Genomic DNA, 15,893 nt, shown 5'->3' with positions numbered 1-15,893 from the left:
TCTTTTTTCTCTCTGGTCTCTAAGTATATTTATTATTATTATTACTTGAACTAAATGCTAACATCTACATGCTAATATGCTGGTGTTTACCGTGCTAACATTTGCTAATTAGCACTAAACACAAAGTACAGCTGGAGACTGGCGGGAATGTCATTAGTTTTTCAGGAGTTTGGGACAAACTGAAATTTTGACCACATGATGTAACACAAATGTCTGAAGCTAATTTCATAACAAACAATCTGATAGTTGTTGAGATATTTGAGTTAAGTGGTGGACAGAGACCTGCTGCTCGTCTTCATGCTGCCTGCATAACTAAAACTAATTAATCACCATTAATGATATTTTACATACTAACATAAAACTTAATCAAATTGTTGAGATGGAACATGATAAGGAAAGAGGAGCAGGACGGATGTCAGGCAGTGAAACAAGCGTTGTGTGAACTCTGTCTCTGCATGGCTCTGCTGTCAGACTCGGAGGTTAAACTGCTGTCAGTTGACATAATCTCTCCCTCAATGAAACCAAACGATCACACACAAAGCTGCACTTTTCAGGGATTAGCAGCAGGATTAAGGAAGAAGAAAACCGGCTAAGAGTTTCTTAGCGACACATTATAAAGAGTTTTAAATGGACAGAAAAGGACGGTACAGACAGGATCTGACCACGTTCCAGAGTTTATTCCTCTGGTTTTACAGTGCAGGTAATTCCTTCATTTACAGAGATTAGTTTCATTTTCTGTAGATATCTAAGAGACTTTTGAGTCGACTAAAATCAGACTCACACATGACTGAAACAATATAAAACTCATTATTCATCACTACAAACTGTGCACTCCATGCCTGTCTAGGATTTTCCAGATCCACCACTAGTTCTTAGATACAAACAGGCTTTTATTTTTTAATGTTTAACTGAAACCATCATCTGTCTGTCATCTCAACCAGCAGCTGACTGACTTGACTGACATGATGCTGTTATTAGTCTTTGGAGCCGTTTCTAAACAAACTAACATGACCAAACTCTTCATGATGAAGGAACATGTGACCCACTGCAGCGATGTGACTCACTGACGTGTTTTTAATAAGATATATCAGGCTGTAGATACACACACAATACGTATACTGTAGATCAGTTCATTGTTGGTTTGGATCCAAACATGTTTCAAGATTCAACTCTCAAACAATGTATGCTGAGAGTCTGAATATTCATCCATCCATCCATCCAGTCATCCATCCATCCATAAATCCATCCATCCATCCATCCATCCATCCATCCATCCATCCAGTCATCCATCCATCCATCCATCCATCCATCCATCCATAAATCCAGTCATCCATAAATCCAGTCATCCATAAATCCATCCAGTCATCCATCCATCCAGTCATCCATCCATCCATAAATCCAGTCATCCATCCATCCATCCATCCATCCATCTATCCATCCATCCATCCATCCATCCATCCATCCATCCATCCATCCACTCTTCCTCTATAGGGTCTTGGTGGAGTCAATCTCAGCTGACGTTGGTTGAGAGGCGGGTCAACCGTGGACTGGTCTCCAGTCAGTCACAGTTCAGTCTGATTATCTAAACTCAAGTAAAATCAATGAACTTGTGTATTCACATTAAATTAATGGCAAAAGATTAATTGATTCCATTAAATTCCTGTATGATGTTTCACATGTATGAACAAATGAAATGATGCGATGCAACAGGTGCAGAAGATCAGCTGAACGTTACAACTAAACATCCAACAACAACGATCCACAAACCATAGAAACAACACGCTAACATGTCTGCATGTGACAGGAGAAGACAAAATGTTCACTCTCAGAGTAAAAAAACTCAAACGGGTCCTCAGAGAGTCAGAAGAAGAGCAGACAAACACACACACTCAGAGTTGAGCAGGTTGAGTGGTCAAACAGTGACACCTGGTGAGTCATTTGAACATGAATCTTCACTGTCAGGAGAGAAATCTGTTGCTTTGTCTGTTTAGTGTCTGTTTTACTGTTTTGGGTGAGAAGAAATGACATTTATTGTGGATAATTTTGATCAATCAAACATTTTCTGATCCCATCATCTAACAGAGCTGCGGTCAAAACCTGTTTACGTCACATAAAATATACACAAAGTTAATAAACAGAACCAGAAATGTGACAGACTGAACATTTGTTCAGTGTTACAGGGTGTTAAATAAAAGTTCTGCTCTTGTTCTCACAGTTAAACAACTCAGCAGCAGCTGTCAATCAGCTCATTGACCTCAGCTGTGTTTGTGCAGAAATACGCTGCAAAAACAGCCAAAACTAGTTATTTTTTCCCTTGAAATCCTGCAGCAGTATGAGATGATTCCTCTTCTTCATGCTGCAGTTTCTGTTACTGAAGAATTTTCTAGAAGTTCAAACTTAAATTGTAGGAAATCCAGTTTTATGTTAAGTAAAGTTTCATCCTGATTCTCCCAAAATAACGAATGAAGAAAAAGACAACCAGAAATACAAAATACAGAACATTCATTTCATACCAGAGTGGATCATTTTATATTTTACATCTGTCCAGATGAACCAACTCGGTCTATTTCACCCTCACTTTGTCATCTTCTGAATCCTTTTTCAAGGCAAAGTTTTTTCCAAACACGACAACGCTGATAGAAAACATCAGGAAGTTCAAGAACAATATGAGAGAGAATCACAGCACTTCTTTAAATACAAATCTTTATTTATCAAAAAACTGAGGCCTAACATCATCCAGCAGATCCATCTCAGCACAGAACACACAGCATGCAAGTGTTTATTTTCCAATAAAGTTAATTAAAACTCTAATTTGATCAAATAAAATTGTGTTTTTCTCATCTGCTCAGCTTTTGTTAAAATGTTACAGTCATTTTTGAGGATTCAGTCTGAAGCAGCTTTAGGTCACTTGTACAGTAACTGGTTTAAAATCATCAGAGATGATGAGATGTAAGGTTGAGAAATGACTTATTCACTGCAAGATGGACAAAATGGAGAATATATTTGTTGGAATAAAGAATGTAGTTGGTGGTTTATCCCTCTCATATGCCTTAAAATCTAATTTACCTTCTGTTTGCTTTTCCAATATGAAGAGTTTGGGCTCGTTAGTTTGTTTAGAAACGGCTCCAAAGACTAATAACAGCATCATGTTTTCAGTCTCCAGAGAGTAGTTCTGTGTACGGCAGACGCCACCGAGCATGTGCAGGAACACGGTTCTGTTTACAGCAAAGTTGTACTGAAGTTTTTTACAATGTACAGTGTAGTGTAAAGTCAAGAGGTTGTGATATGAAGCACAACAAGTTAGTGAAGAACCGTGTTCCTGCACATGCTCAGTAGCGTCTGCCTTACACAGAACTACTCTCCAGAGACTGAAAACATGATGCTGTTATTAGTCTTTGGAGACCAAACTCTTCATGATGAAGGAACATGTGACCCAGTGCAGCGGAATGGCTCATTGACGTGTTTTTAATAAGATATATCAGGCTTTAATATACACACACAATACTTGTTAGTAGATCAGTTCATTGTTGATTTGGATCCAAACATGAGATTTGTTGACAAGAAGAAAAATATAGAAAATTTCCAGACATATCCTTTAATCTTCAGAGAGAAACACTACAGGATCAGACCTGATTAAACTGGATTTCATTTGTTCCAGGTCTGACTCAAGTCCTGGTTTTAGGAACCAACTGGACCTGTAAAGACCTCAATGACTGAACAGCTGGAGCTTCTGCCGTGTAAAAAATATTATAATATAAATGAATGTGACTCGTTAAAGAAGAGATTTTGTGTTAGAAAACACAACAGATTTATGAGTCAGATATATAAAATGAAGCATTTTCCAGTTATTTTACAATTAGAGGTGAATTATTTTCAATTAAAAAGCATCTTCTTGTCAGTGTTTCATTCTGTTTTTACTTGTGATATTTTCTCACCTGCTAATGAAGGAGCCAAATGCTGCGTTCAGGTGTTGTGGATAAAGATGGAAAAAGGAGGTGCTGAATTCAGACACATTCTGGTGAGATTGAGTCTGTCCAACACTTTGATCCAGAGACATTTTAACAAGTACTGACCATGAAAACAGACATTCACGGTATTCCTGCTCCTCAGGGGATGAACCCCAATATGGTTAACATTTCCTCTTGTACACAGGAAAATATTTTAATAATAAATCTAATGTTTATCAGTTTGTTTTTTTCCAAAATGTTACTTACTGTGGCTGCAATGAACACTGCTGCCTCTAGGGGACGATAGAAGGACATACAGCATGTTGTTTGTTTAGTTTTTATGGATTTACTTGTAATGATCAAACGTTATATTTTATCTTAGAAAAACAACATCCATCAAGTGACAGCGCCCTCTAGTGGCCACAGAAATTATGACTCTTTTCTGTCTGGAGCAACAGAGGAAGTAGTGTGACGTTATTCTGTACTGTTTGCGTCCTGTTTTGTAAAAGTGAAAACTGGTATTTTTGTAGTCATCCTGCTGATCAGATTATAAAACATTTAAAGGTACAGTATGTAGAATTTAGTGGCATCTAGCAGAACAGACTTTGCAGATGTGGAATATAATATTCATAAGTATGTTTTAATTAGTGTTTAATCACCTGAAAATAAGAATCGTTGTTTTCGTTACCTAAGAATGAGCCCTTTATATCTACAGAGGGAGCTGGTCGTCTTCCATGGAAGGCGGCCATGTTTCTACAGTAGCCCAGAACAGACAAACCAGTTTGTCAGTTTGTTGCAATCTGCAACTTCACCACTAGATGCCACTAAATCCTACACACTGGTCCTTTAACTGTGTCGTCCTCAAGGCCAGTTACAAAACAATCATTTTGTCATTTAATTCGGAGGACTTGTTCTAATTTCAAAATCAGTCAAGAAGTAAAAAGTTTGTTTCAAATGCTGAGTTTGGTTTTGGGGGGGGGGGGGGGGGTTAGTGTCAGGGGAGCGTCCCCATCACCTGGAACCAATCATCTGCTGTTGTTTGTGTTTTCCTCCGTCCAGCTGACAGGTAGGGAGGGCGGAGTCACAGTCCACATCAGGAGCCAGGTCAGGTACAGGGGCGGGGTCAGGAGTACAGTGAGCATCATGGGTGGAGTCAGGAATCGGGGCAGGGTCTGTTTCCGGGACAGGGTCAGACCTGATCTCAGTCCTGTCAGGTGACACCTGCTGTATCTCTACTGTAAGCTCCACCCCCGTGTCCTCCACCTGACTGACAAAGTCAGCGCCCCCTGAGCAGCTGTGCTGTGGCTCCTTGTCTCTGCCATTTGACCCCGCCTCCCTGCATGCCCCCTCCCTCTTCACCTTACCCCTCCCTCTGGGTGGGGCATGTCTGTCTCTGCGGCTCTGGTTGGCTGATGCCCGCCTGTTTCTACGGCACTGATTGGCTCCTGCTCTGTCTCTCTGCTTCTGGCTGTGGATGGTTTGCGCCCTCTGCAGCGCCAGCATGGCGAGGTCAGACTGAGACGACGTGCTGTCTATCAGCCTCCTGCCGAGAGCCAGCGGCCGCAGCGGCAACGCCAGCCTCAGCCGCAGCCAGAAGCGTGACCGCCGCGACTCGGATCGACTCCCTCGCCACGTCACTGTGGTGGCGGCGGCCTGCCGGAGCTGAGCCACCTCCACACAGGGAAGTTTACTGACTGAGCGGTAAGTGACAGCGACAATGGAGGCATGGTGGCCGTGTTGGACGTACAGACCCAGGCGACACTCCAGCAGGCTGAAGCTCTTTTCTGCCAGGAAGTTGGGGCTGAGGACGAAGAGTAGGCGGCGGCTTCGCTGCATCGAGTGCACGATGGCCTCCGACAGATCTGACAACACAACAACTTTACATCAGTACAAGAAGAAGACAGCTGAGATGGTGTTTGAATGCAGATTGTGTTCACTGTGTTAACTGTCTGAAAAAATGTATGAAAAAAGTGTTTGGTTTGGTAAATGTACATCTGGTTAACTTCCTCACTTTAAACAAAGCAGCACACAGTCACTTCCCTGAAGTTTTCCGTAGGAAGCCTCCTGACTTTTCATCTAGTGCCACTAACAGGTCAAAACATGCTGCTGTTAGAATACTAAATGTATGCATGTTAATGTTGTTTGAAGGGAGGGCTAACTCTGATGACGGCCATAAGCCGAAACACATTGGTTATTCTTATTAAAGTTATTCTTTATACTACAGATGCCCTTTTAGTATGTTCCTGTTAGCATGAAGCTCAAATCAGAGCTGATCAAGCCTAAATTCAGCTGATGTTGATAAAGAACACCTGGCTTGGCCCTAAACACCTTAGAAACGCATTATCTAATGATAAAGCTACTCTGGATGGCATTACCCTGGCCTCCAGCACCACCGTAAGGAATCTGGGAGTTATCTTTGATCAGGATATGTCCTTTAACTCCCACATAAATCAAATTTCAAGGACTGCCCTTTTTCACTTACGTAATATCGCAAAAAATCAGGCACATCCAGTCTCAAAAAGGTGCAGAAAAACTAGGTCACGCATTTGTTACTTCTAGGCTGGATTATTGCAATTCCTTATTATCAGGCTGCTCTAACAAGTCTCTAAAGACTCTCCAGCTGGTCCAGAATGCAGCTGCACGTGTTCTTACTAAAACTAGAAAAAGAGACCACATTTCTCCCATTTTAGCTTCACTACATTGGCTTCCTGTAAAATCTAGAATAGAATTTAAAATCCTTCTCCTAACTTACAAAGCCCTTAATGGTCAGACACCATCATATCTTGAAGAGCTCATAATACCGTATTATCCCACTAGAACACTGCGCTCCCAGTATGCAGGCTTACTGGTGGTCCCTACAGTCTTTAAAAGTAGAATGGGAGGCAGAGCCTTCAGCTATCAGGCTCCTCTTCTATGGAACCATCTACCGGATTCAGTCCGGGCTGCAGACACCCTCTCTATGTTTAAGAGTAGGCTTAAAACTTTCCTTTTTGATAAAGCTTATAGTTAGGGCCGACCAGGCTCGCCTTGGATCAGCCCTTAGTTATGCTGCTATAGGCCTAGACTGCTGGGGGACTTCCCATGATGCATTGAGCTCCTCTCTCCTCCTCCTCCTCTCCATCTGTATGTATTCATGTAACATCAATGCATGTCACTAACTTTGCTTCTTCCCCGGAGTTTTTTGTGCTTTCTCATCTCACAGGAAACTCTGGGTTGCAGGCCGAGCCTTCGCGGTCCTTCACAGTCCTGTTGGCATCCTTCCCAGGCTGTTGCTACTGCTGTTGCTGCTGTTATGATTGTTGTTATTCTGTCCCCCTCCCCCTTTCCCTCTTTCTTTCTCTCTCTCAACCCAACCGGTCAAAGCAGATGGCCGCCCACCAAGAGCCGGGTTCTGCTTGAGGTTTCTACCCGTTAAAGGGGAGTTTTTCCTTACCGCTGCCGCCAAGTGCCTGTGATTTAGCACTATATAAATAAAAATTGATTGATTTTAATTATGTACCAGTGCTGCTAGTGTGGCTATAAACTGTTAGCATTGCTATAATTCCTGCCTCCCACTCAGCTGCTGGTTTCATTTCATTGAAAAATAAACAAAACCAACATGCACAAACTCAAAACCTGCTGCAGACTGATAATTCAGCATTGTGTCAAGTTAATTCATGAAGAATGTTTTGGTAAACTTTATTAATGCTAATAAGTGCAGATTGATTTAAACTCTGCACTGTTTATGTAAAAATGAAATTTAAATGTTAATGCACATAAGTATATAATAGACATAAGTGTTGTACAAGTGTAGAATCTGTGATTTCACATTTAACTACTGGAGCCAAAATAATAATTGCAAGAATTATATTTGTTACTATGTGTGAATTATGATCCTAACTACATACTGTATATGTGTGTATTTAAGGAAGTGAAAGACATGAAATGAAGCACGTTGAAATGAATAATGATGGCAACATAATACCAGATGAAAAATTCATTTATTAAAAAAAAAAAGAAATATTGTAGACTGCTAAAATAGGAAATTTAGAGCATGACAAAGTGCAGGATTGATGTGCATTCTCCCATAACAATTCTGTTTTTTAAAGTGTTAAAAATGAATAGCACAGTACATTCTTAAAAGAAAGTAACTATAGTAGATTTACTGTTGATATAGTGAATGTAGAAAAATAAAAATAGCGACAAAAACATCAACAAAACACAGAAAGTGCACAGTAAGAGTAACATTTGAAGGTAAAGGTTAGGTAGGATTTACTTTGTTTATACATTTTCTGTGACTAATATTTAAAACATTGCAGTACATGGATCCCTCCTGTCTGTGTTTCCTATAACATTTTATAGCTGTGTTGCTATAAAACGAATCTATTGCATGTGATCTTGCGCATCTATTTCTACGCAGATGACACTCAACTCTATTTCAGTGTTTTTACCACAGCAGTGTTTAAGTGTATCAAAATGCAAAACCCCCCCCGACTTATTGCTAGAGATACAAATACAGTTTTCACCCCAGGAATCTAGGATTTTACTTCAATTTTGTACTGTTTTTCCTGATTTTCTTTCATTTTTATAATATTTAACTTCATTACAAATAAGAAGTCAATACATGTTAGCCACTCTAGTGGTGCAGCTTTAGGGATGGAAATGTTGTTCAGTCCACCACTTTGGTCCAAATTGAAATATCTCAACAACTACTGAGAAGATTGTAATGAACCTTTGTACAGATATTCATGGGGCTCAGAGGATTACACCTGCTGACTTTAGTGATCTTCTGATTTTTCCTCTAGCACCACCATGAGATCAAATGTACAATGTTCCCAAAAACTTTAGTTAATCATAGGATACCTGTGAAACTAATGACTCCTTTCAGCCTCAGCTGTCCAAACACTGCGTGCTAACATGCTAATGCTAGCATGCTAAACATTAAATATTCACATGCTAATGTTAGCATTAAGCTCAAAGCACAGGTTGACATAAAGGCTGTCCTAAAATGCTGGTTTTATTGCAACAAGTGCAGTTTATATCACTTTTTCTATTGTGTCTCCTGGCACATTTTTGATATGTTTTGCCTTGATTGACGAGTGTCTCGTCGTATCAGCTGCTGTGATTGATTGCTTCTGCTCTTTTTGCACAAGCAGTAAGATGTAAAACAAAATCCCAGGCCTCAAAATGCACACATGCAGTAGTAGTTCATTTCATGTAAAATACTGCATCCATACGATGATCTGTGATCTGGAAAGACACTCTGGCTTCATACAATATACAGTGATAATGAACAGATAGTGTGAGATGAAAAGTGAGGTATGATAATGAGAGAACTAATACTGAAGCCAGGAAACAAAAAGGTATTAATCTGAGAAGTATCGCGCATTTTTTTACTGTTTTACTTGTTCTGTTGCTCTTTGGATGCTGTTGACTGAGTGTTTTGTCTCTCTTCTGTATTCTTTTTAAATAACTTTTCCTCTCCAGGATGACTTCAGGACAGAAATATCCACCAACTCTTTGGTTTCTCAGCACCTGCTGTACGATACTTTCTGATCATATTCTTGCTCTCCTCATTTTAGCTCTTCAACTGGTAAGACTAATGATAGTTAAATCAACAGGATGATGCTGTGGCTGCAATGAACACTGCGGCCTATAGGGGGCAGTAGGAGTTAGCTAATATTAGCTCTCTTGCTAGCAAGTGCTAAATAATTAGCAACAAAGATTGAACTGAAATGGCTTTGAACCACCCAAATATAATTTGCTCATGACAGTTGATTAGTTACTGCAAATAGAGCTGCAACAATTGGTTGATTAATCGAAAATTAATTGGTAACTTTTTTAAAACTGATTAATCTTTTTCAAGCAAAAATGCCAAACGTTCTTTGGTTCCTGATTGTCAAATGTGATGATTTGCTGTTTTTCTTTGTCATATATGACAGAAAATTGAATACTGAAACAGCCACAGTGAAAACATAATCATGAGCCCTGAGAAACTGTGAATGATATGTCTTTTACTATTTTTAACATTTAATTGACGAGAGAGAATAAGAACTGGCAAATTAATCGATGGTGAAAATTGTTAGTTGCAGCTGTAATTACCCAGTTTACATCTTGATGATGACTGTTTGTGTCACCAGAACGTATTATTACATACTGATGTATTCAAGAAGTTTAGCTAAATTTGTTAAATGAAAAGAAAAGTTTTGAGTTTTGGAGAAATGTTGAAAATTCATAAGGCACTAAAAAGTGTAACTGAACCTCAAGGCCTGTACTGAAACTGGTTTTAAATGTGTGATGTTCTACTGAGCCTGAGGTACAAATTGAACGGAGAAGAACTGCAGAGCCAGAACTCTCATTTAGAGCACGAAAACATCTTGTAGAATAAAGATGAAAATGCGACTTCCTGTTCAAGCTGTCCCACAGATCTGTTGACTGTTGCACCTCCAGGTCTCAGTCATAATGACGTAATACTGTTTATCATGTCTCTAACATGTCTGTGCTGGTTTTGTTGACGCATCAAAGTTCAGATCATGTGACTGTTGCAGACCTCCGTCACATCTACGCTGCAGAGCTGAAGACTTTATGCGGCTCTTTGACCATGTTGGTGATGAGGCCTGTCTGGGAGTTGGTGCTGTTCTGACTGTGCAGCCTCATCAAGGCCACTTCCTTACTGTTGTCCTCCTCCCCGCTGCTAACCGTCCTCACAGGTAACTCCACCCTCAGCCTCTTCCAGAAGCGGGACGTCAGCTCCCTGGACTTTTCTCCCTTCCATCGGACCAGCGCCAGGGCCACCCGGGTCCTCCTCAGCTCCCTGACCCAGCCCTGCCACCGGATTGGCTTGTACTGGACCAGGATCACCCGCAGGTGTCCGCCCAGCGCCATGCCGTCAATACCGGCCTTCAGCTCCAGCAGAGCCTGGGAGCCCTGGGAGGCGTAGCCTGGGCTAACGACCACCAGGAGGCGCCGGCTACGAGCCACGAAACTCAGAGTCTCGTCTGTGATGGCTGCAGGGAGAGAGGGAGGGTTAACGATGGGTTAATGGAGGGTTAATGGCGGGAGGATGGAGGGATGAAGTGTGTTCCTGTCTGTGTGTGTTGTTTGGTTCATCCATTCAACTTAGCAGTAGTAGCAGAAGTACTAACAGGAGTACTACAAGTATTACTTATAGCAATACGAGCAGTAACGGTTACAGCAGCAGCAGCAGCAGGAGGAGGAGGAGGAGGAAAAGTATCAGAAATATTGTTGAAGTAGTGGCAGTAAAAGTCGTAGTAGTTGTAATAGCAGTCAAAGTAGCATTAGGAGGAGTCGTAACAAGAATACTAGGAGTACTACTAGTAGCTTAGGAGTACTACTAGTAGCTTTAGTAGTAGCAGCAGTAGGAGGACGAAAACTACAAGAAGGAGAGATAGAGGGTGCAACAATAGTACCAGTAGCTGAAGTAGTGGTAGTAGTAGTAGTAGTAGTAAGAGGAACAGTAGTAGTAGAAGAAGGAAGAGGATGATGAGGAGTACAACAGTAGTACGAAGAATACTAGCACTATTATTTAGTAGAGCAGTAGTAGGAAGAAAAGTTGTAGGAGGAGGACAAATACTACAAAGGGTAGAAGTAGTAGTTGCAAGTGTAATAGTAGAAATAGCAAGAATATTGGCAGTAGTACTAGTTGCTGAAGTAATGGCAGTAAAAGTAGTAATTGTAACAGTAGTAGAAGTAGCATTAGATGGAGTAGCAACAGTAGTAGTAGAAGTAACAGGAGTACTAGCAGTACTATTAGGAGCTCATGTAGTAGTAGAGTAAGAAGAGGAGTAGGAAGAGTAGTAGAGGCAGCAGTGTAGGTGTAGCAGTATCAGTAGTAGTAGTAGTAGTAGTAGTAGTAGTTATTATAGTAGTAGGAGGAGAAGTACTGTGGCAACAGTAGTAGTAGAAGGAGCAACAATACTAGCAGAAATACTAGTAGCTTAAGTAGTGCTAGGAAGAGTAGTAGTACTAACACGTCTAGTAGCAACTGTACTAGCAGAAGTAGTATTAATACCAGAAATACTAGCAGTAGTTCTAGTAGCTGAAGTAGCAGCAGGTGTAGTTAAAGTTGTAGTACTCTTATCTTTTACTATTTGTACCAGTGTACTGTAGAGGTACTATAGTTATCTGTAGTAGTATATTGTACTACAGTGGTTTACTTTACTGTACTGTCAGAATGTGTAGTGTACCAGTGTATGTGTGTGTACTGCAGTACTACATGTGTGTATTCCCTCCCTGTGTGTACTGCAGTACTACATGTGTGTATTCCCTCCCTGTGTGTACTGCAGTACTACATGTGTGTATTCCCTCCCCGTGTGTACTGCAGTACTACATGTGTGTATTCCCTCCCTGTGTATACTGCAGTACTACATGTGTGTATTCCCTCCCCGTGTGTACTGCAGTACTACGTGTGTGTACTCACTCCCTCCTGGCAGACTGTCAGAGTGTGTACTGTGGTACGTGTGTGTACTGCAATACTACGTGTGTACTGTAGTATGTTTGTGTACTGCAGTACTACATGTGTGTACTGTAGTATATGTGTGTACTGCAGTACTATGTGTGTACTGTAGTATATGTTTGTGTACTGCAGTACTGCATGTGTGTACTGTAGTATATGTGTGTACTGCAGTACTATGTGTGTACTGTAGTATGTTTGTGTACTGCAGTACTGCATGTGTGTACTGTAGTATATGTGTGTACTGCAGTACTACGTGTGTACTGTAGTATATGTTTGTGTACTGCAGTACTACGTGTGTACTGTAGTATATATGTGTGTACTGCAGTACTACATGTGTGTACTGTAGTATATGTCTGTGTACTGCAGTACTACCTGTTTGTACTGTAGTATATGCGTGTACTGCAGTACTACATGTGTGTACTGTAACATATATGTGTGTACTGCAGTACTATATGTGTGTACTGCAGTACTGCATGTGTGTACTGCAGTACTACATGTGTGTAATGTAGTATATGTTTGTGTACTGCAGTACTACATGTGTGTACTGTAGTATATGTTTGTGTACTGCAGTACTACATGTGTGTACTGTAGTATATATGTGTGTACTGCAGTACTACATGTGTGTACTCACTCCCTCCCGGCAGACTGTCTCTGTCAAAGATACACACTGAGTATCCGAGCTCGTTCTCCAGAACTCTGCGGAGCGTCGTCAGAACAAATTGTTCCTCTTCACCGTTCCTCGCATACGAGATGTACACATCATACTCCTTATCATCTGCACACACACACACACACACACACACACATATACACACACACACACACACACACACACACACACAGTATTGATTAGAACAGATAAGAGCAGATTCCATGGTAACACATACGTAAATGTTTCTGAACAGGAAATTAAGTCGTGACTTAAGCGTCAACATGTTCGTTTGAGAGATAAGACGTAAAGTCACAGGAAACATTTTTAATGAGCAAAAAACTCCCTGATCTAATCATCATGAGTGGAAACATTTCAGTCAGCATTAAACATGTTCATATAAGGACTATACTGCTGGTTTTTCATGTTTTAGACACACATATCTGATAAACTTCACATGCTTGCTGATCAGTTTTTAATAATTTTGATCATAATATAATTATTATCATTTAGATTTAGATTGATATCCTTCCTTCCAGGCAGCAGCTGGTTTCTCTTCATTTCTGTGGAAATCAACTCACACAGAGATAATCATCACAGTCGATGTTTAGTCAACTTCACTTTGTCATCACTTACATAAATAAAGACATTTAAAACATTTGGACTCCGTATATGAATCTCCTGAAAATGAGTCGAGTACTTTTCTACTTTTGCTTTGTTTTTCTCTCTTTTTTTTGGATTATTTTGTTCTGTATGTTTAACGCAGGAAACACATAATGAGATTTTTAGTCCCTCTCTGTAACTGTACATCGCTCTCAAGTTAAATTTCACTGAGAAAGACGTCACAGTAACGCAGGTGAAGACTCTCTTACGTCTGCTTCACTGGAACTCACAGCTGTTGTCAGACGACACTTCCTGCAGATGTTTCACATTAGTAGTAAACGAGCACATCACACACATTTTAGTGTCTTTACACTGGATCCTGTCTCTTTTAGAACTGATTTAATGTGCATTTCTCCCTCAAAAGATACACAGAAGTAGTAGTAGATGAAGTACATTTATTTTCATAAGTATTATTATTATTATTATTTTATGTTTTTGTAAAGCACCAAGAGTTTGGACAAAGAAGTCTGGACCAAACTGTGAAACAGCCAAATCAAAGACTTCACTTTTTAATCTTTCCTTAAAGTTGTTGCTTTGCTTATTGTGTTGAGACATTTTGTCTGTTTAAATGTTTTTATTGCAATTTTGCGTGAAACACTTTGAGCTGCATACAGCTACTATAAAAATAAACTTTCTTATTATTATTAAAAACCTTACAGCAGCTCAAAGAGTATAAATCCTGACTTTCCTGGTAGCCTTTTAATAATTATGACACTATATTGGATTGATCATGACTGTTTTTGGAGGGTAAATGGAAGATGAACCTGTTTGCATACCTGTGTGTCGCTCGTCAGTGCCGAACCAGGAGCGATAGAGCAGCAGCAGCTCCAACCAGAAGACGTGATAAACCACGAAGAGAAGCAGCATGAGGACCAGAGTCACACCGAGACCACAACCCAGCTCCACCGACGGCAGCGACACTGACAACAACAACGAAACACAACATCATCCAGCTGTTTTAAAGGCGGTCTGACATTTATACGTGTTCTCATCCACAAGAAGCAGAGAAGAAGATGGAAAACTGACTCAGTTCTGAATTGCTTCCTGCAGAGATTTCACATTAAAAGCCTTCCAGCAGTTCAAACCGTCTTTTCGTGACAGGGTTTTAATGTGAAACAGGAAGTGTACAATCTGAACACACAGACATGCAACACATCTTGTTAGATGTGATCTTTGTTTCCCCCTTCTGGCAGTGAGAGTAATTACAAAAACACTGGTGACACATGCGTACGTCATAGCAGCCCACTCCGTCGCTACTGCTGCCGCTATAAAACGGTGGATAAATTGTTTTAAACGTCCCTCAACCTCTGTGAAATGACTCGTTTCAATATCAGGATTTGATCCATTCGGTCCGATAACATTTAGAAAGTCTAGCAGAGCCGCACGATTAAATTATTTTATCCCCATTCAAGTTAGCAGAAAGCTAACCAGAAGTTAGCCGCCGTTAGCTAGCGGAAGTCTCTAGTGAGCATGCATCAAATTTACATCTTAATGTTTTTCTCTTTTAATGTTTGAATTCATTATTTAAAGCACGTTGAATTGCTCTTGAGTATGAAATGAAAAGCAAATAACTTACCTTGCCTGTGGCTGTAATTACCTCCAAGTCACTTAAATAAAAAATAAAATGCTTCTCATCACTGCAGATGTTTCCTTCTAATCATCAGTTTTCTTCAGCTTAGCTCTTCATTGGACTGTTTTCTTAATCCCGACACATTCTGAACATTCACCCCCGCATGGAAAACACGTTATTTAGTGGTATTGATAAAGAGATGCATGTCTGTCAGTGATATGGTGGCGTAAATATGTTCTAGTGCATGGGGCAAAATGACTGTATTTGTATTTATTTATTTTATTCATTATGTTAGAACGTGTTGCAGGCTGTGGTTGGAGGACGGAGCAGGTTGTCAGATTTGTGCCTCTTGTAGATCAATACTTTTGCACATCTGTCGCAACTAACAAAGTCCAGTTTGTTTCCATCTTCTTCAGTAACAACTGGGGAATTTGTCCAAATGTCAGACTTGCCTTGCTTTGCTTTTGTGTTGTAATGAGTTAATCTACTTTTATTCATTAATTACCTCGTAATAACCAGGGAGCCACCTCCTAAAAGGAAATCTTTAATGTCTTTGTCAGTTGATCAGTCTCATAACTGTAAGTTCTTTTGAAAACAGTGACCTCCATC

At 40.3% G+C, this 15,893-nt stretch overlaps 2 protein-coding genes across 2 annotated transcripts in view; both read right to left on the bottom strand.

Moving 5' to 3' along the window:
- Positions 1-4,620: 4,620 nt before the first annotated feature.
- On the bottom strand, positions 4,621-6,023 carry LOC122984176. Its single transcript, XM_044354505.1, has 2 exons — positions 5,984-6,023; positions 4,621-5,824 (listed from the first exon to the last, which is right to left on the bottom strand). The coding sequence occupies exons 1-2, from the start codon at positions 6,021-6,023 to the stop codon at positions 4,959-4,961; spliced, it is 906 nt and encodes a 301-aa protein (XP_044210440.1). The 3' UTR covers positions 4,621-4,958.
- Positions 6,024-8,761: 2,738 nt separating this feature from the next.
- LOC122983709 (interleukin-1 receptor accessory protein-like) overlaps positions 8,762-15,893 on the bottom strand; it is a 36,003-nt gene continuing 28,871 nt past the window's right edge. Inside the window, exons 10-12 of the mRNA XM_044353723.1 lie at positions 14,491-14,634; positions 13,034-13,177; positions 8,762-10,933 (exon numbers count right to left, since the gene is read on the bottom strand). Coding sequence (XP_044209658.1) covers positions 10,488-10,933; positions 13,034-13,177; positions 14,491-14,634 — 734 coding nt within the window. The 3' untranslated portion in view covers positions 8,762-10,487. The remainder of the gene's footprint in view (positions 10,934-13,033; positions 13,178-14,490; positions 14,635-15,893) is intronic.

This window comes from Thunnus albacares, chromosome 6 (assembly GCF_914725855.1).
Source record: "Thunnus albacares chromosome 6, fThuAlb1.1, whole genome shotgun sequence".
Lineage (NCBI taxonomy): Eukaryota > Metazoa > Chordata > Actinopteri > Scombriformes > Scombridae > Thunnus > Thunnus albacares.
The sequence above is the reverse complement of the archived record's forward strand: the minus strand, read 5'-3'. Positions and strand labels throughout refer to the sequence as shown.